This window comes from Pavona decussata, unplaced genomic scaffold, assembly GCF_977016875.1.
Source record: "Pavona decussata unplaced genomic scaffold, jaPavDecu1.1 SCAFFOLD_76, whole genome shotgun sequence".
Lineage (NCBI taxonomy): Eukaryota > Metazoa > Cnidaria > Anthozoa > Scleractinia > Agariciidae > Pavona > Pavona decussata.
Window position 1 is genome coordinate 115,052 of NW_028145494.1, and position 26,325 is coordinate 141,376.

The 26,325-nt window shown below is 41.4% G+C and overlaps 1 protein-coding gene across 1 annotated transcript in view; it reads left to right on the forward strand.

Annotated features, from left to right (window-relative positions):
• Nucleotides 1–26,325, forward strand: part of LOC146476450 (uncharacterized) — a 118,180-nt gene that overhangs the window by 29,143 nt on the left and 62,712 nt on the right. The window contains exons 30-47 of the mRNA XM_085114310.1: nucleotides 8,730–8,771; nucleotides 9,265–9,906; nucleotides 10,561–10,611; nucleotides 11,416–11,970; nucleotides 12,233–12,868; nucleotides 13,339–13,386; nucleotides 14,206–14,485; nucleotides 15,364–15,635; nucleotides 16,297–16,320; nucleotides 16,917–17,450; nucleotides 18,323–18,382; nucleotides 18,916–19,521; nucleotides 20,323–20,352; nucleotides 20,745–21,377; nucleotides 22,334–22,390; nucleotides 23,618–24,169; nucleotides 24,946–25,578; nucleotides 25,865–25,894. Of these exons, the coding sequence (XP_084970436.1) occupies nucleotides 8,730–8,771; nucleotides 9,265–9,906; nucleotides 10,561–10,611; nucleotides 11,416–11,970; nucleotides 12,233–12,868; nucleotides 13,339–13,386; nucleotides 14,206–14,485; nucleotides 15,364–15,635; nucleotides 16,297–16,320; nucleotides 16,917–17,450; nucleotides 18,323–18,382; nucleotides 18,916–19,521; nucleotides 20,323–20,352; nucleotides 20,745–21,377; nucleotides 22,334–22,390; nucleotides 23,618–24,169; nucleotides 24,946–25,578; nucleotides 25,865–25,894 (5,685 nt within the window). The remainder of the gene's footprint in view (nucleotides 1–8,729; nucleotides 8,772–9,264; nucleotides 9,907–10,560; nucleotides 10,612–11,415; nucleotides 11,971–12,232; nucleotides 12,869–13,338; nucleotides 13,387–14,205; nucleotides 14,486–15,363; nucleotides 15,636–16,296; nucleotides 16,321–16,916; nucleotides 17,451–18,322; nucleotides 18,383–18,915; nucleotides 19,522–20,322; nucleotides 20,353–20,744; nucleotides 21,378–22,333; nucleotides 22,391–23,617; nucleotides 24,170–24,945; nucleotides 25,579–25,864; nucleotides 25,895–26,325) is intronic.

The window sequence follows — 26,325 nt, forward strand, 5'->3', positions numbered from 1 at the left end:
TAAATTAAGTAATCAATAAGGGAAATAGTAGACGCACTGCAACTAAATAACTAAAAACATCACTTAATTATGAAATTTACTTCCTCTTCAGTTCCTACACTTCCGCCAACTCCAGCACCAGGTAATAATCCTCCTTTATTTTATTTATTTATTTATTTTTTTTTACACATAAAGAGCCTAAAATAGAACCAGAAAATTAAAGGGAATATGCTTAGATAGCTTACTCCATATCTTCGTCTTCAGTTTGCAGGTCTCGCGTGGATCTTGGTATTCTTATCGACGCCTCTGGAAGCGTGGGACGAAAGAACTTCCAAAAGGTCATTGACTTCGTGAAGTCTTTGGTCAGCTTCTTCCCGCTGTATAGAAGTGGCACCAGAGTTGGTGTCATGGTGTTCCATTCTCGCTCACGAGTCATATTCGGCTTCAACAGATATGGCTCTCGAGCGCAGGTTGTGAGGGCGATTGAGCGCATCAGGTTTGTTGAAGAGTTTTATTCAATTAAACAGGAAGTTTCGGTATAAAAAGGCCTGGCATGGTCATTCTCACCTTCAGTTGACAATCAACCACCAGAGCATAAACAACTGACAAACAACATGTGTCTTTTCTACGACCCTTACTGATAAAATTGGCTTTCTTTTCAGAATAAACCCTGTCAAACAAATTAGAACTTGACATCTTATATTGTTGTGTTAATATTATGAGTCAGCAACTCGCCACGACTAAGGGGCGTCTTAATTTACATCTCACACCCACAAAGGTGTGAAATGAAGGAGGGGCATGCTCTTTTATAGCGGAACGTCTTGTTTAACAAGCCCCATCCCCTCCCAGCGCCCCCCCCCCCCCCCCCACCACCATGCTCCTTTTGTTGATTGTTCATAGAAGTTTATTTACAACTTGATATTTTGCTTGCCAGATACCGATACCGACGAAGTGGTTCGTACATTGGAAGAGCCCTGCGTAATGTAAGAGGACGGCTCTTCCGCGGGCGGACAATACGTGGACGTAAACGTACTTTGCTTGTCATCACGGACGGCGTCTCCTCGGATCGTGTTCGAAGCCCTGCATCGGGCCTCAAAAGAGACGGCGTGGAAATGTTCGCCTTGGGAATCGGTTCTGGATTCAGAAGGAGTCAGTTACAGCTTATTGCTTCAAGCCCTCTCAATATATTTACTGCTGGATTTAGTCGCCTTGGCAAAGTGGTCAGAGCTATCAAGGACAAAGTGTGTCAACCCACTAGGCCAACGCCCACACGTAAGCCTCACATCGCTTGTACATAAAGTTGTATTTATTACTGCGTAGGTAGTTCAGTAGTTGTGGCTATGCATATTTGTTAAACGCGTTCCATAACGGGAAATGTTTTCTAAAAAGGTCGGGAAATTATGATCAAATAGTTAGTTAAATTGGACCGGTATCTAAGGACTGTGATTTGAATCCTGTCCAATGTTTTGTGTTCAGTAGTTTCAGAAAACCCTTTCTTCACTGTCAGATTGATTTGGGTAGCAATTTTTGTGGCCTTGCTGATGTAGCTCGTCTGTAAACTTGCATCAATCGTAAGTGTCCAGAAGAAAAAACAGTATCAATAAATAAGGGAGGGAAATAAAAGCGAGAGGCCAAAATAATTTGCAGTTTGGACTAAAAATACTTTTCTTTCCTCATATAGCTACCGTTCCTCCGCAAACAAGTAAGTCCCTGACTATGATATAATGATATTCTTTGATAGTCCATTTCCGAGTTTGTGTGAACCTCATTATGAAAGCGAGGCTGAGTGCAAAGCTCTTTATATGAAAACAAGTTTTATTTGCATATGAATGAAAACTAATTTTCATAATAAGAACTTAGCACTCAACCTCGCTTTCATAATGAGGTTCAAAGCAACTCGGAAATGGCCTATTCGTTTTGGTACTTTAAAACCTTCCTTACCGTGATTGTAAATGAGAGGATTAAGGTTTGGGATTTTGGACATGGAATTTGTTGGATGAAACAAAAAGATCTTAATCAGTTTCTCTTCAGTGGCTACCCTGTTATTTTCTTTTGGTCAAATCCTTATTTGTAGACATTGAAAGCAGTCAGACACTAATTTGTAGGCATTTAAAACAAACAGACACTAAACCGAATCGTAAAAATTTTATGTTAAACGCTAACGATTTGCAAACCCAAACAGACAATTCTGAAATCGCTCAAATTTTACCAAATGTTCATTTGTCGCCCAGTCAGGGTTACAATTCACTTTTAGCCATTCCATAGAGAACAATAACGAACTTATGTACAGTAAAGACGTTCTCCCAACTATTACAAACTTTTTGTCGTGAAGTGCAATTTTCATTTTCTAATCCAACTGTTTTCCACAGGGCCTCCACGTGCCGTAGCATTGTACCCTCTCAACAGCAAGACACGAGGACGTGATATAGGGCCAAGAAAAAACCAACCCGCACGTTCCAGAGGTGTGCGCCTGGCTCCTGGACCGGACGGCTTTCCCAGGGGTTCATTTTACTTCCCCGGTGGACGCGGCAGTTATACATACTTCCCTAACAACGGGGGAATCGACACCAGGAATTCCATTACTCTCCTCGTGTGGGTTTACCCCGAAAGCGGGGGACCGATATTTTACTACAAACCACGGGGCTCCGGGGTGAGTCTTTGGGTTATCAGGCAGAGGACATTATACGTGAAGTTCGTACGGCGATCTGGCAAGGGAGCCTTTGTTCTGAGGACTCTCGGTCTCCGGCCAAGTGCGTGGAACTACGTCGGTGCTAGTTATGATTCCAACAGTGGACTGGCTACTCTCTGGCGTGAGTCTACACCTATTGCACAGAGGAACATTGGTAGAGGTCTCAGGCTAGCCACCAACTACCCTGCCATCATGGGAAGCAGGCCTGGTTCGCGGACGTATTTCCGTGGTCGTATCTCGTGTATGCAGGTGTTTGATAAAGCACTGAACGGTCTGCAGATGCGCAAGCGGAGGAATGTCTGTTTCAGAGGTAAGGACAAATAGCTTAAATTTGTATTAGTGTGCTGAAATTATCACGTCCTTGGTTTTCGTTAATTATTTGTGGAAAATAAAGGAGCCGGTTGCTTACTTGACTCTGATTCTTTCGCTGGAGGTATTTACTGGCAATCAAACCACGAGTAGTCCTTCCTTTCCTCAGAGACTGTCGAGTGACGAGATAAAGCTTGCGCGCTTGGATTTCGCCCGCTGCGCGGGAACGCGTCGCTCCCTCGAATGCGCTTATTCGTCACTGCTTGTTGTCAAGCTGATCACCATCCCCTTAATTGTTGCTGAATTGTCATGACTATACAATGCTACCACGGCCGTAGTGTAGTGACCATTTCTCTGAGAAAAGAAGCAATTTGTAGATAAGGAAATGTAGTGTCTGTAATTGTATTTATCTTGTAACGTAGCAGCATATCTTGTAATATCGACTTGTTTTCTTCGCCTGACCACCTATTCCATATATATAAGCCCCTGGCTTCGTCACCTCATTGTAATCGCTAGTCTGTGCTAAAAAACGATTGCCCTTCTACAAGCCGACTTATTTCCTAGTTCAGCGTTGTGCTCTTATTTTAAGTTAATTGTATTGATTTTTCTTTTAGGTGGACCCCCACCAACAAAGCCACCACCCGGTAAGTATCGATAAGTTTGGCGTTTTTTTGGTTGCATGATAGTTCTGAACTGAGATCCCATTTATTTGACTTTAAAACTGTTTATACAATAGATCATTTTTGTCGAAGGACTATTAGCAGAGAGTTGCTCCGCGGGTATTTCCTTCGAGGTCTTATTTGCTAGTTTTAAGACTCGAATTTACAATTGGCAACTATCAGACCGATAGTTCCGAGGGAGGAACTCTTTATCAATTTCTTTTGTTCACCACTAAACGCTCTTCTAAAACTAAAGTCACTGAAACTGGCGTTTTGAATACAGCTCAACAATTTGAACTTTTTGGCGAAAGATTAAAGTCAGTAAAATAAGACGAATAAACATACAGGAAATAAAAAAAATTAAATACAATGAAAGCAACTTCTTTGTCTGTGAATTAGAAAAATAAATGTTGGGTTTTGCGGCGGACGAGTACTATCTATCCCGGCATTTTCGCTGAAAGGACCCTACCGCCTCTCTTCGAGGTTGAAGATTATCACGTAACGTGAACAATGTAAACTAATCAGACTCGGAAAAATAACTGGTGAATTTCGGATTGTATTTCCATGTGCATTAAATTGTATTTAACTATTTTTTCTGAATTATTCCCTTCACTTCCCCTTTTTTCTAGTATTACCACCACTTGTGGCCATATTTCCCCTCGACAAGGAGTCCGCAACCACTGATATCACAAAGAACAACCCACCGGGCACACCATCAAATGTCAAACCTGCTCCGGGCCCTGACGGACGTCCCGATGGCTCGACTCTTTTCACCGGATCGTCTGACAGCTACATCGAATTTCCAAACAATGGCAAGCTTGATACAAGGCGATCCATGACTATTCTGGCGTGGATTTACCACAATGGACGATCTGGTCCCATCTTTAACTACAATCGACGCGATTTCGGTGTTCACCTATGGATGGTAGGACCTAGAGTTCTTTTCGTACGTTTTGTTAGGCGATCTCGGAGAAGGACAGCTTCAGTGGCGACCTACTCAAAGAAACCGCGTTATCGCGCCTGGAACTACATTGGAGCCACTTATGATTACAACACTGGCGTCGCCACGTTGTGGCTGAATTCCAGACCTGTTGCGCGCCAAAGCATTGGGCGCTTTGACTTGGCTACGAATTATCCAGTCAGGATGGGCGCCAGGATTGGAGATAGAAGAGCATTCCGCGGGAAAATATCGTGCCTTCAGGTGTACAGTGTTGCTTTGACAGCAAAGCAGATCGAAGGAGCGAGGAAACGGTGCTTTAAGAAAAGTAAGTTGTGCCTTCTATGTATTAACTGTATTTCTTGTTTTTGAAGAATGTGGCCGATGTTCATCTTGCTTACGTGAAATAACGGCTTTTTGTATTGTTTCGTATACAATAATGTCACCTTCATGACGACTGCGACGTTTTGACCACTTACATGCTGCTGTGTGATTAGGTCAAGTCAACTAGTTGCCTATCTCTGTATTTCACGCTGTCATTTACCAAGAGTTCCCTTTACGAAGATTCTCGAAGAGATTTCGTGCCTCAGGAGAGTTAATTTTTTTAGCGCCCCATTTTCAACCTGGTTTCCAGGGTCTCTCCTCTTCCAGACCCTGGGAACGAGGTTGCCTTTTCTTCTGACGATTGGTGGTAGTTTTTGGTGCAAGCTAGTCCAATATGTAAAGTTTGGGTGTCCAAGTTACTAAAAATCGAATTTCTGTTAGTGGGTATTGTGCACGTCAAATTGTTTTTCGGGCCCGAAATGTGTGTGAGAAATTTGAGAAACGTACGCCAAGATAGCATAAGATAAGAATCAGTTTCTGATGTGGTACTAATCTACTGTTACTTTTTTGGAACTTAGACGGCGACGTTTCAGAAATTTAAATTCCGCATCTTGGTCGTCATCTACATCAATGTGACAACATTTTGTGACAAAAATAAAGAAAGCTATAAACGTTTGCTTTTAACATCAAATTTTCGGTGTTTAGTCTGACAAAAAAAACGCTCCACAAACAATGAATCGAAGTAATTAACCTAGTGGGATCCGTGTTTGATCAAGTTTACTTTGGTGTGAGACGCTTTTTGCTGTCTGTATCATCCATGTTTTCAATCATTAGAGCGGTTTTCAATTGAGTGTCATAAAACCAAAACCGAAGTACGTAGTTAGTTTGACCAATCACAAGAGTTGTAAACAGTACAGCCAACCAATCAAGATTCGAAACAACTACATGTAACCGGCGCCAAGCGCGCGGGAAACTGCATGCAAACAATTTATAGTTTTAATTCTCACTGAATTGGTTAAAAAAATGGCGGGAGTTTTCCCATCCAATCACGGAACGTAGTAAAGTAAAAGCAAAGCAAACGCCAATGACTCTAGACACTCAGTTTAAAACTGCTCTGAGCAACTTTTTTTTAACAAGTTTCCATTCAGGAATCGATGTTAAAATGTCCCAATGAAAGTTAGTTTTTCAGTCGAATTAAATGTATACTATTTTTCTTTTCTAGTTATAGAGCCAACTCCACCTGGTAAGTACTACTCTATAGACCTCTTTCATAAATGGAGGGCTTAATTGTTATTCTTTTGTATGCATTTAAATTAGCCTTCTTGGCCTCGCTAGCATGTGTAAAAACAAAAGTATTTTCACTCAAAAGCGAGGTCAAGAAGGCTTATTTTGCATGCACATAAAAGAATACTAATTATGCCCTCCATTATGAAAGAGGTCTATCAGGATAAAACAATGTTAACAAGTCAAGATATATCACAGATATTTGAAATGTTTAGATAGAAAACAAAATGTTTGTTTTTATTAGTGCGTTGATGAAAATGATGAAGATGAAATCGTGTTTGTTACTATACAAGCAGCGTCAGATTTTTAATGTAAATGTTTCTTTTTTATCTCCATCTGCTTTTTTATGATTTTAGTTCCATCAACGCCCACGACTCGTCGACCAGGAAGTAAGTACACGAACTCAAAATTAGTTTTGTTTTAATTTAACCAGAAATGGCTTTCATTTTCTAATCAGTAAATTTTTACAGTGTTGGAATTGACCTTATTTGCTCTAGATGCTTTTTCCATGAGAAACCACGTGATATTCTCAGAAGAAGCGTGAATATGGTCAATTCTAACTACTCCCTAAAGTACCGTCACGTGATCTGTAATGGAGTAACAAAACAACAAAGCGAATAAGGTCTATTAATCAATTGAAAGTATAGTACATATTATGATCTCTTTATTAAAATATTCCAAGCAAAATTGATATTTACAAGTTAAAAGTAGAAAAAAAAACTATTAAAACCTATTTACAATTCATTTCGATTAAAAAAGAGACTATTTCTAAGCACAATTTTTTTTTCAATTCAACCTTAAAAAAAATTAGTCACCCACGGTTCCCAGTGATGATGATGATGATGATGATGATGATGATGATGATGATGATGATTATTATTGTTATTCTAATTTCTCATCCGTCGACAAAGAAACTATTTGGTGTACCTTAATTACAGAATATAATTCTTGACCCTTCGAAATTTACTACATTCCGAAACAAATGAAAAAAACTATTAGATAAAACCAAAGTTACTCCTAGAAGAAATAGTTTTGATTGTGTTCCATTTTGGCCCATTTCATTTCTTCCCCTAACCGTCCCTCCTCGATCTCGCCCTCCTCTCGTTTACTTGCGGTGGTCGTTGGCGCAAGGTACAATTTACTATGTTTGGCTTCAAGCTTATGTAGTCGGGAGTTCACTGTGAAAGGTGATGCATGTTGGATGGGAATGGCTACTGAAAAGAGTGGTCCGTCAGAAGATTTAACTTTTATTTATTTTTCATATTCGTTTTAGTGTGCTATGTTCCGGTGGACCTCGGTTTTCTGGTAGACGGCTCCGGAAGTATCGAATACCAAGGAAGAGGAAACTTCGCTCGCATGCTTAACTTCATCAAATCTGTTGTCAGCTTTTTCCAGGTATCGCAAGGAAAATCCCAAATCGGTGTCGTGTTATTCTCGTCTCGCGCAATCCCTGTTTTCGGCTTCAAACGATATTCGTCGAAGGCTAAACTTCTTCGGGCGATTGGAAGGATCCGCTATCCCCGAGGAGGAACGAGGATTGGTAAAGCTTTGGACTTTACTCGGAGTTACCTCTTCAAGGGGCGCTCTTCCCGAGGAAGAAAACGAGTGTTGGTTTTAATGACGGATGGTGTTTCTCAGGATCGAGTTGGTCCAGCTGCAAGCCGAATGAAAGCTACTGGCGTTGAGGTTTTCACGATCGGACTTGGTCGGAAGTTCAAGAGGAGGCAGTTACAGCAGATGGCGACAGACCAGAACCACGTGTTGACTGTGTCATTTAGCACACTTATGACGTTGATTTTGAAATTGAAGAACCAAGTTTGTCAGAAAGCTGGTGAGTAGAATTTTTCAACCTCGACGTAAATACACATTCGCACATTCGCTTTTGTCTCAACTCTATTGACTTGGCAAAACCCGTGCTTTAACGCGACAAAACTCCTAAGACTTCCAGTTATCGCCTAAATACCTTCTCTCTCTGGAGTTTGAAGAGAAGGGATATCCGTCAACTTGAATTTGAAAACTTTAAGTTGTCATGTGAAGTACGTTAAGTGGCTTGTGTATGGGACAATCAGAGAGATAATAGATTGATGGATTGATAATTCTAAACGACTGGTAATTTTTTTACAAGTTTTGAAGTTATGTGCCAGATCGCAGTTTTGGTAATTGTATGGACGTTATAAACGGTGTTCTTTCATTTTGCACTGTTTTATGCAGTTCATGGTCAAAATAAGATTTTTGGACACACAATATCCATTGTTACCGTAGTAACGCTACTAGAGCTCATGGTATTAAGAAAACGCATGTTTTAACTCCACCTCAAAGAGCTACTTACTGTTATCAGTAACTGTTCTTAAGATTCACTATGTTTAATGGCCTTAGCTCCCACGAGTCTCCTGTAGCTCAGTGGTAGAGCATCCGAATTGGTAATCGGAAGGTCTTAGGTTCGACTCCTGATAGGAGCACTCCGATTTCCTTTTTCCGAGTATGCCTGTGTCACTTTGAATAATACATCATTCTCATTCACTATGTTGTTTATCGTTATTACATTCAGTACCTACAGTTCGTCCAGTTACTCTACCTACCACGCAAAGAGGTAAGGCTCTCGTGCAATTTTCTGTTTGTTCTATTTAATCTCGTCATTTTTTAATTCAACAAATGCTTATGGCTGTGGTCACACTCTGCAAGCAAGTCACGGCTTTCCTCTCAAGAGGGAAAATAATTACAGTCAAATCTCTCCGTCGACAATTCCTTGTTAACGGTGTAGTTTCGCTGGGTCTATTCACAAGCAAGGGCAGTCAGTCTTCGGGATTTTTTTTTTGTTTGTTTGCAGTGTTTGTTTGTTTTGTGTTTTTATTGTATCTGTGTTAACATAGTGCGACTAGTCAATGCCAGTTTTAAACGCGTGCTATTTGCATTTTATGTGGTACGAGACAGTTGGCCTTTAGACGCTCATTGCCATAGCAAGGAATTAAGGGGTCTACTTTTTTATCCCTGATGATTATATATCAGCCCAAATTAAGGAGCTCGTGTCGTACCATAGACAAATAATTTGATTGTCATAATGTCCTGTGCTTCTATTGATACAGTGAGACTTCCAAGTACTCTCGCCGTGTACCCGTTGGACGGTAAAAGACGCGGGGGCGACATAAGCCGCAGTCGAAACCCGTCAGCAACACTTATTGGAGTTAGATATCGTCAAGGTCCTGACGGTCGACGCGACGGCTCCACGCAATTTTACGGCCGACGAAATAGCTACGTGGAGATCCCCAACACTGGAAAACTGGATGCTAGATATTCTATCACTATTCTGATTTGGGTGTACAACGAAGGAAGATCCGGCATCATACTGAACTATAACCCCAATCGTAGAGGATTTCAATTGCGCATGATCAGTCGACGAGTACTTCAAGTAGTCATAGTGGAGCGCACGCGCAGGAGAACAACCACGGTTCGTACGCGTGGACGTTTTATTAAATACAAGGCTTGGAACTACGTTGGTGTGACATATAACGAGGGAAGTCAAGTCGTGACCGTTTGGGTGAATTCCAAAGTGGTCGTTACAAAGAGAATAGGTCGAGTACAGTTGGATACCAGGAAGCCTATAAGACTTGGTGGCCAAAGGGGCAGCAGAGAGTACTTCCGGGGTCGACTGTTTTGTCTGCAGTTGTATAGTGTGGCGCTGTCTCGAAAGCAGATTGACGAGGCTAAGAAAAAGTGTTTCCTTAAAGGTAAAATTAAATTTTTTGTCCCTCGTGTTGTTGTTGTTTTATTCTTTGTGCATCTTCTCGTTAGCCTTAGTTTTCGTGAGATCACAATTTTTAGACACTGTTGAAGAAGCGTTGAAGAAGTGGTTAGCGTGTTCTACTTTCGATCCTCTTGTCAGCTGGTCAGGGATACGAGCCCTGTCATTGGCATCGTTTCCAAGATGTCTTCCTTCATCCGGTGTTAGAACCTCCCTTTACAAAACTGTTAGTGAAACCTGCCTGCTGATGATAACCCTGTGATGGACCAGCATCCCATTCAGGTGGGAGACGTAATGCTGCTAGCTTCATGCCATGGATTACACTTGCTGCGTACTCTTTCTTAAAATTTGTGGATTGAAATTAAAGAAAAAAACCACTTTACACAACTAGCGATTCCAGTTGTAAACATTTCATGTGGCCTTGAATAACATTTTAAATGAAAAAAGACGAAGGCTACCTCACGTTGTTGTGACCATGGATACTGCAAAAAAGTAATCTTTTTGTTCTCTTTATTTCCTAACGATTGATTTCCCTGGTTGCCTTAGTTGCTTTGCTAGCAGATTTAATCCTAATATAACGTTATTAACTAGAAAGTAGAATTTAGTTCTTATTGACTATTGTGTGATCGATTTTTCTTAGGACCCATTACTCTTCCGCCAGTTACGCCAACACCTACTCCTGCACCAAGAAGTAAGTTGTATTGCAACACACGCTCATGGAATCCTCTCTGTTTAGTCCTGTGCCTTCTTTTTATTTCGAGGGCTAAACTTGTAATGTCAGTTGTCCTGTACCACACCGTTTCTGTTTGGCTTGGTTTGTTTGGATCAATGAACTTGTTAATAGTATTTGTGCTGTGCATCGGGCTGTACAGCCACAGCAGACGATGCTCTAACCCCGGCGCAGATCCATGATGTCCCGAGATCCACGGATGCCGATGATATGAATAGAGAGATTAAGCACCACGTTTGCGGCAAACGGCAAACAGTAGAAATGACCACATGACCATGTTTATCCTTCATTTGCCGCTCGCTGTTTTCAGTTTCTCAGACAAATTGAGTGTTTTGCGTTAAAAGTAAAGGCCAGAATTATCTTGTACTATTTTCATCTAAAGGAAAATACAGGGAGATGTAAAGAATCAACCATAAGAGGACACAGACAAAATCTGAGCCTCAGATGGGATTCGAACCCACGACCCTCCGTGTTCTAGAATCCCATCTGGGGCTCAGATTTTTCTGTGTCCTCTTGTGGTTGATTCTTGACATCTCCCTGTATTTTCCTTTATATAATATCGTGCAGTGACATGGGTTATTTTCATTTACGTACTCATATTTTCAAGAAAACATAAACGCGAATCTCACGTTTGCCGTTTGCCGTAATCGTGGTGCTTAATCTCTCTAATAACTACTTAAATCCGGCAAAAAAGCAGCGTGGCTATTCAGTTTGTCAGTCAACTCACCATGTTTGACACATCGTATTCTTTTGTTTATTCTACAGTCTGTACAGCTCGTGTTGATCTCGGTTTCCTTATTGAAGCCACCAGGACCGTCGTTCGGTCTGGAAAGCGAAATTTCCAACAAGTCATTCAATTTGTACAAGAAACCGTTCGTCGTTTTACCATCTCCAGAAGAGCCGCTCGTATTGGAGTGCTCACGTACGCCTCGCGTACCAATAAAATCATTGGATTCACTGGATCGTACCAGCGGGGACGAATTTACAGCGCAATCGGTCGAATACGTGCTCTCAGAGGTGTACGACGATTGGGCAGAGCTCTGTATAATGCCAGACGCTACCTGTTCACAGGAAAGCCTCAGTGTGGAAGAAGAAGGATTTTAATTGTTCTGACTGCTGGGAGGTCCATCGATAGAGTACGGCGACCAGCGGTCGCTTTACTAGGAGCTGGTGTCGAAATATTCATGGTTGGAGTCGGCAGAGTTGGTCGCCGAAGTCTCTTACGTGTTACAACTGACAGGCGACACGTGTTTACGGTTCGGTTTACGCAGCTTTACAGCATTGTGAGAACACTCAAGAATGGGATTTGCCACTCTCCTGGTAAGTCTAAGCTGGTTAGAAATGCTTTGTTTTTGTTTTTTGTTTTTTGAGTACCAAATATTGCTTTGTCCATTGACGCAGTTGTCAAAAACCAAGTGGTGACTCGACAAATCCCATCTTAGCTTTGATTCTCCAGTAATTACCCTTACACTGAAACCGTCAATTTCCTGAAAAATTGGTCACACAAATCTCTAATCCTTTCGGTAAAGTCTAATTGGAAAGCTAGAATTTTAAAAGCCAGTTTGTTATTATTTAATTTCAGTGATTCGTCGCGGGGCAGTGGCTGTTTATCAATTTACCAGCGCGTCGAAGAACCGTGATATTAGCACTTACGTGAATCCCCCCGCGAGGTTTGTTGGAGTTTACTACTCACGTGGCCCAGACAACCATCCTCAAGGCGCGCTCTCTTTTAGAGGAACGAGAAGCAGTTACGTTCTTATCCCTAACAACGGCTGCCTGGACACGAGATATTCAATAACCATAATTTTCTGGGTGTTCCCTGAAAGTTCTGGTCCACTACTTCATTTCAAACCAAATGGCTGGGGTGTCCATTTGTGGATCGTTAATCCTTATAGAGTCTACGCTCGGTTCGTGCCACGGTCAGGCAAAACCGTGAGGCCGCTATACAAGAAAATAAAGCCACGCCAGTGGAGCTACATCGCTGCCACGTACGACCACAAGGCAGGCGTCGCCACTCTGTGGCTCAACAGTATTCCCATCATTCAACGGAAGATTGGTCGCTTCCGTCTTGGGCTGGCAACCAATTATCCAATTGTGATTGGACGAAAACCTGGTGATAGTCGCAGATTCCGCGGGAAACTCTCTTGCTTGCAGATTTATAACTTCGCAATGAATGGTGTGCAGATTCGGAGTAAAATGAAGAGATGCTTCCGTCCAGGTGTGTGTTTACTAAGAGTTTTCAATTAAAAGCGCATCCAAGAACCGTGACATCAGTACTTACATGAGTCCACCCGGAAGCAATTGATTCTCTATACCATGGAATGTGTGTTAGTTCCGAAATTGTCTGCTCTTAATGATAAAAAAAAAAAGATTTTCAAATAACAAATTTTCAGAATCGATGGTCAATTGCTACTTCTGCACTAAAACGATTTCTCCCAAAAAGTAAAATTAAGAAATTAATTAAAAGAGTAAAAGGTAATATTAAGAGACGTTTTCTTAAACCTTTCTTTTAGAATTGCTCCCCCTTTATACTAATTTGTATAACCTGTTCTGCCCCACACCCTATCATCAGCCCACGTGTTTAGCTATATGATGTTCGAGCAATATTTTGGGAATATTTCACGAATCACGTCAAACCTATTTATCTTTTTCGCTTGCTTGATTCGCCTTATTTTTCTTTCTTTTCAGTTCCTACACCTAAGCCTCCTTTTACAGTAACACCAACAAGGGCGCCGGGTAAGCGACACGATTTTACTTAGATTTCTTAAAAATCTCCACTTAAATAGCTGGTAAAGGTCTGTTAAGGACGGTGCCCACTAATACCGAAGTATTTTTGTGCGGTTTATGACTTTGCAAGAAAAGCAGATCTTAGCAAGGGCTACTGGAATCCAAAAAGAAAATTGGGGGTAACCACGCATTTTTCAGAGATAATTAAACATTAATATTTCTAAAAAACGCCAAAATATAAAGCAATGTATGGGATTTTTCCCTAAATTGAAGCCTAATTATCTCTGAAAAATGCATGGTTACGCCCAATTATTTTTGTGAGATACCAAAAGTATTTGGTAAGTTCTGCTTTCTCCGTATAGTTTTAAACCGCGCAAAAATATTCCTGTATTAGTAGGCACCACCCATAGGAAACCCGAGTATCTCGCGATGCGCAGAACGTATGCGCAGTAACAATAGTAGGCACCGTCCTTAAAAGAGCCGGTGCAAGTATTCAGTTCCGTCTTTTGGCTAGAACAATAACAATGTAATGCTTTATGGTTTTCATCTTTTAAAATATTCACAACATGCGATTTTATCAAGAGACGTTTGGTCAGTCATCTTTCTTTTAAAGTGCATTGTGAGAGGCGGCATATGGGAGGCGACGTGGCCTCGTTGCTAGTAATCCTAGGCCTAGTGGCCTAAGCCGGACTTGTAATCCGGAGGCCCCGGGTTCAAGTTCCGCTCTGACCACTTGGATTTGTTTCAAGGTAGCCCCGTTTTCAAATCCAAGACTGGTCTGTTTCCCGCCGGTTGTGATTTTTAATAAATGTGTTTCTGCGTTTTCAGTATGTAAATCAAAAGTGGACCTGGGCTTTCTCGTCGATGGATCAGGGAGTATAGGAAAGCGTTTTACTCGTCTCCTTGATTTCGTCAAGACTCTCATCAGCTTCTTCCCAATCTCTCCAAGCCAGACGCGGGTCGGTATGGTTGTATTCTCATCTAGACCATACCCTATCTTCCCTTTCAATCGTTACTACTCAAAAACAAGTATCATCAAGGCGGTTGATCGTGTGAGATTCCCTTATGGAGGAACGAAACTCGGACGAGCACTGAGATTTGTTTCAAGGTATGATTATCGTGACAGGACGCTGTAAAAACAAAGCATATTTTAAAAAGACCGGTTTTGCAAATTGCACGGGCTGATGCACTTGAGCTAATGTGTAAGACAGTCATTTTATAAAGTAGCAATGAGACGTAAAATTAAGAGACGGTTTCTTGCGAATAGTTAACGTGCAATGTAACCCCTAAGGGATAAAAAGGCATACTTATAACTACGTGTTGTAACTATGGACAGCAAAGTAGAGACAGTTGAACAAACTACGTTTCGAGTGGGTTGATTGCAATGAATTCCGTTTGTAGTGGTTGCCAAAGTGGTCCGTTAGATTCTGTACAATGTCTAAGGGTCTAGCTGAGAAGTGACTTCTATTACCTATATATCACCTGTAGGCTAGTGGCCGCACCAAGCTACCTTCAACCCTCCCTAGCTATATGGCTTGGTGTCATATGTCCATTTCCATCTAATGGTGTCATGCACTAATCGATGACCTTGTTTGCGTTAATCGTGAGGTGGACTAGACGCTTTTTTTTTCAAGTTACTGACAATTTATCGCTATAACTTACTATCTGAACTCAAACTGGCCAGCCGTTCACGGCCATACCAACTTACTAAGCTTTAGTGCCGGGTCAATTGACAACTGAATGCGAGATTGGTTGGTCATACCAGGTTAAACATTAGAAATCACGTAAATGTCAGGACGCCTTTGGTTTTAGCTTTTTTCCTAACTGTTTTGGAGAAAATGATTATGCAACCTATATATATAGCTCAAACAAATTAAATACAACTCATTAGGATTAAAGAAAGCGATTTATCATTTGTTATCAATAGTCAATCGAAGGCGCGGCCCTGTTAGTAACGTATTGTAAACGTTTTGTGTCACATCGAAGGTATCTTTTCCGGCGAGGACGAATAAGGGGAAGGAAGCCAGTTCTTATCATCATGACAGATGGCGTCTCGCAGGATAATGTTGTCCCACCGGCCACGAGCTTGAAGCGGAAGGGAATTGAAGTATTCTCCTTGGGGATTGGTAAAAAGTTTAGAAGACTTCAGCCGCAACAGATGGCGTCCAGTCCTTCGCATGTGATGACAGCCGGATTCAGGAAACTAAGCACTGTATTGGCTGCTCTTAAAAATAGAGCCTGCATGCCGTTTGTTCCACGTAAGATTTTTTTTTTTTTAATCTCTTAAAAGACTTCGGGAAAAACTGATTTCAAACCGGTGGAGATGGCTTCCCCGGTTAGCCATGTAAGGCAACCATTTAGGAACAGAAAACCAACCGGCCATCCACGTTTAGAGTTGGGTAGAGAGCTAATAACCCACCTCCGTAAAAATACACTTATTTTTGAAACCGAAATCAACTTGAAGGTTAGAAACAATTGGTTTCCGGATGATGTTCAAACAAGGAACCGAGAATTGGATAGAAGAAGAACAAGAATGGCCTTTAATGGCCTTAGCTCCCACGAGTCTCCTGTAGCTCAGTGGTAGAACATCCGAACTAGTTATCGGAAGGTCTTAGGTTCGACTCCTGATAGGAGTACTCGGATTTTTTTTTTCCGCGTATGCCTGTGTCATTTACGGATTAATACATCATTCTCAAGAAGAAACAGTTTTAGGTATCACACATTCAATGCGCAGAAAGTAATCCTCTGAAGCGATCGTGTCCTTAACTACTGTTATCCATGTTGGTCCTACAATGTTATCCATCTCGTTTTGTGGCGATTCTGAAATTCCATCTTCCACACCATCTATAGTTTTCTCTCTGCTAATTTACCTGCCCTCATTAATTTTTTTATTGACGCGTTTGTTTTTGTCTGTTCTAGCGATCAAGCCTCCTCGTGCACCAGGTAAGCTGTACCATGCTACAACAGTGTCCCCTCATCAAAACACTTTTGTAGTTTTAGTGTATATCATGTGATTTGATTCTAAGTACACTTTACGTACGTCAAACGTCAATTTTGATGTAAAACAAACCACGATCGTGTTACCCTATAACCATGTTGCTGTACCCTCGTCATCTGTACCCTAGTATTTTCTGGGAAATCCAAGAGATGCTTATATAAAGGCTTCGAAAACATTTAACGCAGAAAACGGACGCATGTAAACCAGCGTTTTCTAATGTTGTTATTGTCATAGGAACCTATATTGTATTAAGTGTAGGTCATTATGCCTCTCTGCCTTATGCTACGTTAGAAGCCCTGTCGCGCTAGATTACACCTACGCATTTCTACACCGTTTTCATTGTTATATTGAAGCTTCAAATGTAAGTTGTTCTCAATCAGTTTTTATCTAGTCCTACAACTTGTTAGTTAGGCATGTCACAGTTAAGGCACTCGTAGATGAGACGGTCATTTGTATCAAGCATACCTCCCGGCTGAAGGCCCTGTGTGAGACGAGCACTACTCATTTTATTTATTTATTTTTTTTTTTTTAACTATTGTAGCTTGCAGCTTATCAATTGACATTGGCTTTGTCTTGGACGCCTCTGGAAGAAGCGGACGAAGGTACTTCAGGCAAATCAAACAGTTCGTGCGGCTTCTTTCCCGATCATTTACGATTTCCCGAAGTCGAGCTCGTGTGGGAGTCATCGTATACGGCTTGTATCCACGACTGGAATTCGGACTCAACCGTTACACCAATGTGCGCACTCTTGACCGTGCAATCAAGAGACTGCGTTACATCAGGGGTTCGAGGCGAACTGGAAGAGCACTGAAGCTTGCACTAAATAGGCTTTTTAGACGCAGCCGGAAGAAGAGAGTGATGATTTTCTTGACCAGTGGACGAGCTGGCGATAGTGTAAGGGTACCCAGTCTTAAAATACACCGAGCTGGAATTGAAACGTTCGCTATTGGGGTTGGAACACGTTCTAGTCATCGTGAGCTGAGTGCTATTGCGACCGACGCTCGTCATACCTACATGGTCAGTTTTAAGTCGCTGGATGGCATCGTCAAGGGCATTGTCAGGAAAGCTTGCAAAGGTACTTTCTTTATTAAATTTTTAGAGATATTTCCTCGTAGCGAAAGAAGCGTCAACTTCACTCCTGTTGAGCGTGCTAACAAGAGCGGTCCCATCGCGCTTTTTCTTTGCTAGTTTGGTAATGCCACTGGCTCAAGCCATCATGTTCTTTCATCCTCTGATAAACTATTATTCCATATAGCGTCTCTTTTGGGTCGTTCCTTCCTTCCTTCTTTGTGTATATAGCACCTAAAACTATATAATTTAACCCTCGGGTTGCGATTTAGTTTTAATAAAGCATCTATCTATCTATCACCTAAGGAGACGTGGAGAGAGTAGTGAATGAGAAAACACAATATATGGCTGGTTAATTTTATAGATTATTTACCTTCCGATCTGAACAACCAACCGAGACACAGGAATGACTTGATTAATTAAATTTATGAATACCAGCCTCGCAGAGAGTTTCTATTTTTCATTATATCGCCGAGCCACCAAGTCAAAATTGTTTTGTAAAAAGATAACGATCGTTGATTTAAAAAGCTGTTATTTATCTAGTCCAATGTGAAAATAATAGTATACTGATAATAGTGAAGATGACGACGACGACAATGATAATAAAGTTGGAGTGTAAAACTTTTAAAGGGATATGCAGCTGTATGTCTCTAGTAAGTTGGTAAGTAAGTAATTACGTAATATCTTTATTTAAAGAGGGTAGTATTTAGTGCCTTGTGTTTCTCTCAGCCTCGTTGAGATACAATGATTCATGTTTACATATCTTACACGATACTTATTTACTTACTAGTGTTTCTCTAAGGTTCGTTAAGATACAGTGATTCATGTTCACAGGTGTTGCGATACTTATTTGTCCATCGTTTCCGTTATTTTCTGTAGTTCAAATTACGACACGACCCACCGCCAAACCTACCAAGAAGCCGACTATTAAACCGTCAAGTAAGTTTGTTGGGCGCGGATGCAGCAGCCTTATAATTTTTTACACAGAGCTGATGTATAACCGTCTTTATTTTTATTTACTCCCGTTTTCTCCTACCCTCTTTTTCCTTTTATCTCTGTGTAGGAGAATCTTTGTTGACGTTATTCTTTACTTTTAACCTCATTGACATATATCAAACAGCAATCTACGAACAAATAGACACCGTAAACTAAAAGAACATGTTACTCTTGGTAGTCACTGTAACTAGAAGTCTGATATTTTGAATGGTTTCAAACGTTGCGAAATTTACAAAGAATGTATGGCAGAGTCGCAACTAATATTTACACTTTTAGGATTCGTTTCTCAAAAATAATTTAACATCCCACCATCACATTTTTAGTCAATACTAAGTTTGCCAAGCTCTTTCAATTTATGTTGGCCATTTATTTGTTGCTAGTTGTCTCGTTTATGCTAATGTAGCCCAATGAGGCTAAACATTTTAACGAAAACGGAGATCCTCCTATTTGTTCTCAGTCCCTCTGTTCCGTTGTAGGGTTTCCTCAACCTATTGCTGTGTACCCTCTTGACCACAAGACTCGCACACGTGATGTCAGCGTAGGGAAAAACATCCCTGGCCGAAGCTCCAACATCCGGTATGCTCCAGGTCCGTATGGCCAGCCCGGCGAGTCTACAGAGTTCCTTGGTCGCCGTAATAGCTACATCAGTTTTCCCAACGGGGGCAAATTAGACGCCAAGAACTCTATCACCCTTCTAGCGTGGGTGTTTCCCATGGGACGTGGTCCCATCTTTGAGTACTTCCGTGGGGTAAAGTTCTGGGTTGTCCGGTCGGACACCCTGTATGTTCATTTTATCCGTAGGGACCGACGTCGCACACGCGTGCTGATAAAACGACGTCTTCGTCCGCGCCGTTGGAATTACGTAGGCGCCACTTACGATCAGCGAACCGGGATTGCCACCCTTTGGCTGGACTCCAGGCCAATATTGTCTCAAAATATTGGCAAGAGTATCACGCTGGCTACCAAGAACACGGTGTACATGGGTGGGAGCTTCCGAGGACGTATCTCCTGTATGCAGGTTTATTCTGTCGCTATGACAGGACCTCAGATTTACAAAGTCAAGAACCTTTGTAATAAACCAGGTAAGCCACGGAATAACAACGGAGTCTGATAAGGTAAATGTGTTACTCTAGCATGGTAAGTTTTGGCGCGCAATCAAATTCAGGAAACGTGAGCTCGCTCAGTGAGGTTGATGGGTACAAGTTTGACGTCAGCTGACCTGCTGTCATCTATCATTTCTTAGCTCAAAGGAACAATTTTCTCACGATGAAAAAGAACCCGTTTGAAATATCTGAAAGATGGACAAAGGTATTTCAGTCGTTGCAGATAATGAATGTTTGGAATGGAATTGATTCAAGTCTCTCATGCAAGAGAACTTAACAACAAATTTACACTTGAGAAACTGGAGTTACTCACCGTTATCGCATCGAAAAACTCTTACACTTTTTCGGGCTTTCCAAACTTAACACTTGCAGCCATTTGCTATGCATTAACCAGTTCTTAATTTAAACTTCACAACCGTGAATATTTTGTGGGCAAATGTAAGGAACTTTTTGCATCACTTTCATTTCATGGTTTTAGTATTCTCGGAGCGTTAGCTTTCTGGTTTCGTCGTGCTGTCTGCGTTCCTGATGAATGTTACAGCCAGTAAGCCTGAGTTTATTTCTCGCAGGCGAAAATTGGTGTCTGGCAGAGCTTATAGTTTTCCCAGTGAAGCTGAATATATTAATAGCACGTCATTGCAGTTTTACTTTTAATCTTCAGATATATATAAAGCCCTTTATCATTGTCAAGAATGTATCCTCCTAAGCGTTCAATGTTTGTTTTTATTTGTTTATATAGCTTATGCACTTATTATCCTGTGCTTTTTGTATTGTCCGCAGGTCCGTATACACCCACCAAACCGGCCCCAAGTAAGTGCTATGCCGTTCTGTGTAGGTAAAGTAGTTGTAACAGATAGTAACGTTTAATCCGTAGTCGGACGAGATGATCAACAAGGACTTTGTTTTAGCCAGGAATGAAGAGAATATTGATTAGCAAGTCTCTGAGTACACGTTTTGCCCTTCATTACCAGGAAATAAATTTTCATTACCGACAAAAAATCATTTTTTGCTTTGTGAACGTTTCATGCTAACGTTTAAGCGTTGTGGTTACCTTCATAATGAGAGGAGTACTTGATTTTTCGCGCGAGAATGGCTAGCAAACAACGTCGTTTTCCGCGCGCTGTTCCCAATGCAACAAACACACGGAGAAAAATCAACTAATTTTTACTGAATCTTATTTATATATTTTCCTTTCATTTTAGGATTGCCTCCAGCCATGGCGTTCTATCCCTTAAATGTTCGTTACAACACACGTGACATCAGCAGGAGTAAGAACCCAGCAGGGCGCATGGCAAATGTGCGGCCGGGCCTTGGTCCAGATGGAAGGCCTGGTGGCTCATTTAGATTCAAAGGTCGCTCAGACAGTTATATCGAGTTTCCTAACAATGGGCGGCTTGACACCCGAAACTCCATCTCTATTCTAGCTTGGATAAATCCGGACGGACCGGTTGGTCCAATTTTCAATTACAAGCCTGACGGGTTTGGCGTGCACATGTGGATGGTCCGTCGACGAGTTTTGTTGGTACGATTCGTGACCCGTAAACGAAGGTTCACAACACCAGTTAAAACCAACCTTATTAAGCCAAAGGCTTGGAATTTCATCACCGCTACCTACGATCAGCGATCTGGATATGCCCGAATATATATCGATAACAAAGAAGTCGCTCGAAAAAGAATCGGCAGGATCCGACTGGCTACGAACTATCCAGCAAGAATGGGAGCCCGGGTTGGTGACAAACGTTATTTCCGGGGACGAATAACTTGCGTGCAAATATATGACATCCCACTTAAACCATGGCAGATTCAAGCCGCGAAAAGGCTTTGCTTAAAGACAAGTAAGTGGAGTAACTTTTACTTTTGTCTGTTTTGTCCGTTTCAGTTTGTTCCTGTTGTTGTTGTTGTTGTTGTTGTTGTTGTTGTTTACTTTGGGGTTTTTGTTGTGCCTTTTTCGTTTATTCGTTTCTTTCCATGTTTTTGTTGTTGTTGTTTTTGTTTTAGTGTGTTGTTTTCTGCTTGTGTTATTTCTCTAGTGTTACTCGCTTGAATTATTTCTTATTCGATCGTGTAAATTTTACATACGAAGTGAGGAATTAAAAACTTAGGTAACTTGGTCAAAAGTATTATGCATACACGGAATCCACTATAATAAGGGAAGATGAATGCCTCTTCCTAAAACCCCCGACCCTTATCCTGAGACCCATCATGTCATTCATACTCCCCTTCCCCCCTCCCCTTCCCGGCACCCTTAAAGAGACCAACCTCCCTTCCCACTGCCCCGGAAGGGAGATTCATGGTATCCTCTGTGGCGCCAACTCTTTTGATAGGAGGTCCATGGTATCTTTTGCTCTTGTGACCTCACCACCCCTGAAAGGAGACCTGTACAGACCCCATCTCCCTTGATAGGAGCCATGATCCATAGTATCTTCTATGGCCCCGCCATGATTATTTAAGTGAGCTCAAATTGTATTTGGCGAAAGGTTTTTTGCTTGTTTGACACTTTTTCTGTTTATCGATTCATCAATCAATGGACCGACAAACAAAGCGACTTCTGGGCTGCGAGGCTGAATGACTGACTAACGGACCGACTGACCGACCGACCGACCGACCGACCGACTAGCTGACCGGCCGACCTACCGACCAAAGTGAATGGCTGATTGGTTGTCTAGTTGGAGCCACTTGAACCACTCTCCTCCGGCGATAACAATACTAATTGCTGTAAATACTATATTTCTTAGCATCATCGTTGAATTTGGTTTCTGAACACCGTCACTATTATCCTTTTTTTATACAGAGGTAATTACTACTACACCCACTCCCACGAGGCCTACGAAGCCCACACGACCAAGACGTAAGTAGCTGAATTTTAATGTGAAACGTTAGGGCTGTGCTATTTCCTCTGAATTTACTTGTGGTTTTTGCGACCTTCCAGCTCTTGTTTTGGTAGGACATTTTACAAATTTGGTCAAACTTCCACAGAATCCATCGTTAAATATGATGAACTTTGCAATGAGTTTGGGGTAATTTCACAGCGTACACACGACTGTTACCTTTAGACATTAACTGTTCTGTTTGTTTGATTGTTGTTGTTTTTTTTTTATTTGCGTCTTTTAACACTTTTATATTTGTAAGGCATTTACTAACTACGTCGGATATATTTTTTTCTATTTTTGACTTCTTACCCAAGACACCATCCATCAGCAAACATGACTTAGTGACGATTTTGAAATGGGGTGATGATTTAAATACACACGGCGCAATCACCCAACAAACTTAAGTTTATGTTGGCTTGTACAAACGTAAGAGCTCTAGTTGGCAAACTGTTGGTTTAATTTTTTCTACAACATTTTGGAGTTGGCAAATTCTCATTTGTCTTGTGAATGTTTGTAAATTTAAACTTGTGGTGTTTACTTCAAACTTCATTGGGAAGGATATGGTAAATATTGTCCACTCGGATTTGAGCGATAAGGTGTAGATTTTTGGAGGTTTGTCATGTGAAAGTGTACGTTGGCTAAGTTTTGGAATTTACCAACACGAGAGTACCGACTTACGTTTGCCATGTGAAAATACCTTAACCCTTTAGGCTTTCAGCCCCAGTTTCCCACTCCAGAAACTACGGGGAGACTGGTGCGAGTGAAGTATGGATCGTTTTGGTTGACGGATGGAAATTGTGCCGATGAATCAGTGCATTTCTCGGCAGTCAGTTACGTAAAAAAATACTCGTTTAGGTGAAAACTATTTAACAACAACTACGCTACCCCGAGAAAATGCTGAAAAATGCACCTATTCGTCGACGCGATCCCCATCCGTCTATTAAACGATCCCACAGTCCCTTGCTCGTGCCAGTCATCTCACATGTTGTGGAGTTAGGAATAGTGAACAGAACTTACAATTTTATAACTTGATTGAAAATGTCCTGATGTTCAAACAGATTCTCCCAACTGGTATCATAAGAAATATTTGGAGAGCAGTAGTGAGGGTAATATACAGATTAATACTAAGGCGTTAAGGGTTAAGTCTGATGGCCTTTTCTGACAAAGGTGAATATTTATACCATATACCCTTTTCTTTCATCCAGCTTGCAGAGCAAACATGGATCTCGCATTCCTTATTGACAACTCCTATAACGTGAGACGAACAGGACGTGGTGCACTCAAACTGCTTACTCGCTACATTGGAAGAATGATATACTCTCTCCGTCTCTCCAGACAAGAAACCCGTGTTAGCATGGTAACATACGCGTCAAGACCAAGGCGTTTGTTCCGGTTTAACCGGTTTTTCAGGGCGTCTTTTATTCTCTCAACCCTAAGGCGAATCCGTCTGCGAAGAGGCTCTTTAAGGATTGGAAGAGCGCTTTACTACGCTCGCAGATACCTGTTCAGGGGAAAGCGCCAATGCGGACGCAAGCGTGTTCTTGTAATTTTCGCAAGCGCGCGTTCACGAGACCGCGTAGAAAGAGCAGCGCGCCTTTTGAAGCGTAACGGAGTTGAAGTCTTTGTCGTTGGCATCGGTAGAAGAGTTAAGAGGACAGAGCTGATCAAGATCGCTACTAATGGATTGCACGTGTTCACAGTGACGTTGAGAACTTTATCGGCGGTGCTGGATACCATTAGATTGAAAGCCTGTTCAGGTATTTTTTACTATAAAACTTTTACTTGAATTTTGGTTTTGAGTAGTCACTGTCCTTCTAATGGACACCTTGAACACAAAAGCAAGCTGTTTGTATGTTGGCATTTAAGCAAACAAATGGAAAATATGCTTTGTTTATTTGTTTCAAAGATGACAACCAATTCTTTAACAACATTGTTTACACTGCATATTCTCGTCTGACTCTCACATATTATCTGCAATAGTCAATCCAGTTTTGCGAACTAAATAGTTGTATCACTAACCGCTTTTTTTAATACCATGAACTTCAATAACAGTCAACAACTGATCATGAACCTTTTTATTCACCTTTTCTATTTAGCAATTAGATTATGAGCTCGAGATTTTTATCGCGTGATAGCGCCCGAATCAGCTATGACGCGATAGAAATCGAGAGCGAATAATCTAATTGTTTTAGTTTAAATCTACTAGTTGTGCAAAACTAAACAAGTAAATTATCTATATCCTCATCGCAGACACTTCAAAAACGCGACGAAGCGGCCGCCATTTTGTTGAAAACTTTTACTCACTATCTATCACAGAATAGATAGCGAGTAGCGTAGCCAATCAGAGAACGACATTCGTGATAGAACACTAGTACATTTATACTAATTAAGAATATCATCCGTCGAAAGATCAATGGTCAATCATTAATAACCATGGACCAGGGTTAATCATCGACAAAAATAACCGATCAGGCGCGGATAGACCTAAACTAACTTTATAAAATAACTCTTCACTTTCATTTTGTGTTTTTAGTGACAGGATCATCCGCCGCTAGAGCTATCTTCCCTCTCACCGGAATAACACGAGGTCGAGACACAAGTGTCAATCACAACATTGCTGCCGGACTTTTCAACGTGAGGCCAGCGCCGGGACCTGACGGCCTTCCTCTAGGCTCCATCTATCTACAGGGCATTCCAAACAGCTACATCTACTTCCCGAACAGAGGTTGCCTGGACACCAAGAACTCTCTGACCATTGTCATGTGGGTATATCCCCAGGGTAGCGGTCCAATATTCCACTATTTCCCGAAAGGCTGGGGTGTACATTTATGGATGAGCAGTCCACGCACCATTCTAGTCAAATTCGTGCCCAGGTCTCTGCAAACAATAAGTGTTGTCACTAGCCGTAAAATCAAACCAGGAGCCTGGAACTACATAGCTGCGACGTACGACTACGTCACAGGCCTGGCCACACTGTGGAATGACGCCATACCTATATCTCAGAGGAATATCGGAAAGATCGAGCTGGCTACTAATTACCCGGCGATATCCGGGAAGAAGCCCAGAGATAAGAGGATTTTCCGCGGCCGAATAGCCTGTCTACAGATTTATGATCGAGCGCTGAATGGACGGCAACTCAGAGCTATTAAAAAGAAATGCTTTAGAGGTTGGTGATGCATTGTTTGGTAACAGCAGTTAAGGTGCTTATAGAGTGTTTCCATGGCAGCCATGATGAAGGAGCCAAACACTAAAAGATATTTTCATAAAAATAACATTTATTTCCCAAAGGAAAATTATTCTACTGTTTCGCTCCTCTAATATGGCCGTCGTGAACACACTCTGTTAGGTCTGAAATATTGTTTGAATGGATGATAACCTCAGATAAATATTTCTTTTTTTTCCTGTGAACTGTTACATAAATATGTTTATTTTTCGTTTGTTTTATCCCTTAGCACGGCCGACCCCCACTCGTCCACCACCAGGTAAGTTATTTTCTTGCTTCCAAAACTTCGCTTTTTTTGTTTGTTTGGTTGGTTGGTTGGTTGGTTGGTTGGTAAGTAGCTTTGTTACAAATCGAGAAAAAAATATAGCCTGAACGGGATTGATTTGGTTCGAAATGGAATCAAGGATGTATTGAAACTATACAAGACAAATGCCACGTAACAACAAAAGTTTATTTTCTCAGTCTACTTAAAAGATAAAAGACCCCTTAAAATTCACCGCTTTGATGGAACAAGGAAGACATTGTTTGAAAGCGTTATTTCATCCATAGCAACACTTTTTTTCATGAAGATACTAAAGTAAAAAATTGAGTGTCTAAGTTACGGAAATGTCTATTTTATACTCACGCTTCTTATGAGTTTCAAGTGAGTGTCGGTCTCTCCAGAACCAAGTAAATTGCCCTTATTATAAA